The sequence below is a fragment of the Geospiza fortis genome, unplaced genomic scaffold (assembly GCF_000277835.1).
Source record: "Geospiza fortis unplaced genomic scaffold, GeoFor_1.0 scaffold443, whole genome shotgun sequence".
In the NCBI taxonomy this organism is placed as follows: domain Eukaryota; kingdom Metazoa; phylum Chordata; class Aves; order Passeriformes; family Thraupidae; genus Geospiza; species Geospiza fortis.
The window spans coordinates 5,950,529-5,953,708 of NW_005054335.1; the positions used below are offsets into that span (position 1 = coordinate 5,950,529).

The following is a 3,180-nucleotide window of genomic DNA, read 5'->3' on the forward strand; positions in this document are numbered from 1 at the left end:
GGCGCGGAGCAGAAGGTCGGAGCTGGCGGGGAGACGTGCTGAAACGCGGGTGTTGGACGTGGGGCTAACGCCATAGCGCGTAAGTGGTGTCCGCTTCGTTATTGTTACTTCTTAAAATGCGCGATAAAGCAGAGAGGTGTCGGAGTGGTAGGCGCATTACGGGAACAGAAAATGGGGAGCTGTGTCATCTTTGGGCATTAGGAGGAATTTCTTCACAGAAAGGGTGATTTGATGGGCTGCCCGGGGAGGTGGTGCAGTCGCCGTCCCTGGGGGTGTTTAAGGAAAGGCTGGACGTGGCGCTCAGTGTCGTGGTCTGATTGTCGTGGTGACGTTCCGTCATAGGCTGGACTCGATGATCTCAGCAGTCTTTTCCAACTTAATCGATTCTGTGATTCTATAGCTGTTGAAATAATACATGGCTGGATGAAGAGCACATGGGGCTGGAGAGGCAGTTCTAGGGGACAGCCAGCCGCGCTGCCCATTGCCTCTGTGCATTGTCTTCACACAGTCCTGCATATGTTGTCTTACTTCACACGATCTGTGGATTCCGTGTATGAGGCGTATTTTGGTTTGGGTTCTTTTTTTACTTTACTGAAGTCTGTGTAGCTGCTCATGCAAACTACATGTTGCTGGAGATGACACAGCTTCCAGACTTGTAAATGGTGACTTAGCAAGTAAAGTTAAGCACTGAAAACATGAGAGTTCCCTGAAAATAATTAATAGGATTCTCTACTACTAAATGTTCATTACTTTTGTGCTTTTGAATAAGCTTGTGTGAAATCTGTGGAGCTTTAGAGCTACAGATTATGCCTGTGGTTTATGTTTTGGGCTTAATAGCCACTGACTCCTACAAAAACATGCCTTATCAGTATGGCAGCAATTGGAATAATTCCAGCTAATGACAATAAATTACACTTCAAAAGCTAGAACCAGCCCTCTCCTTTTTTTCTAATTAGAAATACGTTATCAGCGTTTAAAAAAATAGAGCAAGTAAAAATGCCTGTGTTCTGAATAGTGACAAGGTTACAGTGTGTGACTTCTTGGCATCAGGCACTGAAGGTGTGTGTGGATTTGGTTCTGAGCTAAGTTTTAGATTATTTGGTAGGACACTTAGGACAAAGCAGGTATCTCCTAGTGACTGCCTAGAATTGTTCGTAACTGTATTTAGTGAAAGTTTTAATCCAGTCGTTGGGTGCTTAGGTGAGGTCTGTCTAGTTAATGATCTCAGGGGTTCTGCTGTATGGCCTCCAAGGCTTGAAGTAATTCACAGGACTTCAGCTACTCAAGCCAAAACCTTCTAAGCATAATGTCTTAACAGTCTAAAGGGGTGTACTGTTGTAGGCAGTATTTGGGGCTTGTTATTTTGAAATTAACTAATATTATTTTTAGTTAATATTATTAACTAAAAATAATAATATTTTTCTTAATTTTGTTTTAGGTGTCTACACTAGGGAGAGGAAATTGGGTTCCCAACCAAACTCAACTGCGTTCATGCAAACTTAAGTAGTGCATCTCTAAGAAAAGTATGGATTTGGGATCACATTCCACTTTAAATGGTAAGCAGTTGCGAAACGGTTATTGAATTAATATAACATAAAATGTCTGCTAAGTGAACAGAATTCACATTTATGTCCAAAGGTGAAAACTTGTCTTGTTCCATAACTTAAGGCACTCAATTTCTCTTAGGTGTAAACTTTAAAGAATGAGATTTGCTAACTTGAAAGATTGGCATATTCAAAATTGGCATATTCTCCACTAGAATATAATGATGGAGATTTTAATTTTTCTTCACATTAATGTAAGCTTTTCATTCTCCTTCTGGCAAGGCAAAGTCTACAGATGTGGACAGAGGTCACAATATAGGCGTTAAAATTTGAGCTGATAACACAAGAACACTGAATATTTTTAATGGAGAAATTTAGCAGCTAATTTGTGATCTTTAAAGAATTGGTAATGCTGCTTAAAATAGTTTTGACAATGGTTTACACAAGTGAAGTATTATAATGGTTTTTTAAGACTCATTCAAAACATCCTGCACTGGCTCACATTCCAGTTGCAGAGTATAGACTTATTAGTTTACCATTCTATATTTCCAGAAGGGTTGCCTAGGAACAGTTTCCCCACGAGCCTCATTAATTTTAACTTATGACACCTTTAATGTCTGGCCACCTTTTTATCTTGGCAAAAATCAGTCCAATTCATTCCTTGGGGAGCTAACAAATGTTTTACACCCTGCCCCTCCCCTGTTAATAATTGAAAATGGTAACATGTAATAATAAACCCAATAGGAACCTGACTTCTAAAGGCACCATTTTACAATCCAATTGCATTTTTTTTTAATACAAGACAGCACTATTGTAATATTTTAATACTGTTTCATGCATACTTGCCTATTTTTTTCACCCCTTCATAGTGGTGAACAGAGCGGGACTCAATGCCACACAATCTTTTGATTTTTTTTGTGGCAGGAACAAGTGGCAAGGACAGCACAGACCAGACTGTTCAGGGAGCAAAATATAAACTCCCTCAGTAGGATCAGCTGAGGTGCATTTGTGGCACACCAGATTACACTTGCGCTCCTCATCTTGAAAGCTGATTGTGATACAAAGAGTTTGCAAAACAATGAGAGCAAGACTTTGGACTGAAATTGAAGAGTAGATTAATTAAATTGTAAATGGACATGTGAGTTGAACCGTTCTCAGTTTATGTGATAATATTAGGAAAAATGCATTACATGAACCATGTTCTTCAGTTGGTTCCTAGTGGTGTGGAAGGTGGTTGTTAAACATTAAATCAGAAGAGCATTTGTTATCACATCATGTGTAAATTATAAATGAAAATTATTTTTCTGAACAACCATAGTTTCATTAAGTAGCCCTAACCGTACAATAATATGGTCATGTTGGAGGCTTAACTTTATGGGGTTAAATTTAAAATTTCGCCTATAGCTTTTCCATCCCTCTCTGGTGTAAACATCTGTGTATGCACAGCGTGGCATGATGCACCTGTGGCTGCAGGTCTCTCCTGCTGTAGCTGCTGCCTTGGCCCTGCCACGGTCACCTCGCCCCGCTCGTTACCGTGGAGATGCAGTCGCAGGGAATACGGTGCCTTTGGAAACGCTGTTTCCAGGCTGCCGCGGCTCGGCGCGGGCGCGGCCATCGCGACGCTGCGCGGGGGTGA

At 40.9% G+C, this 3,180-nt stretch overlaps 1 protein-coding gene across 1 annotated transcript in view; it reads left to right on the forward strand.

The window, feature by feature from the left end:
* Positions 1 to 3,180, forward strand: part of PAIP1 (poly(A) binding protein interacting protein 1) — a 35,441-nt gene continuing 32,261 nt past the window's right edge. The window contains exons 1-2 of the mRNA XM_031057847.1: positions 1 to 79; positions 1,439 to 1,556. Coding sequence (XP_030913707.1) covers positions 1,526 to 1,556 — 31 coding nt within the window. The 5' untranslated portion in view covers positions 1 to 79; positions 1,439 to 1,525. The remainder of the gene's footprint in view (positions 80 to 1,438; positions 1,557 to 3,180) is intronic.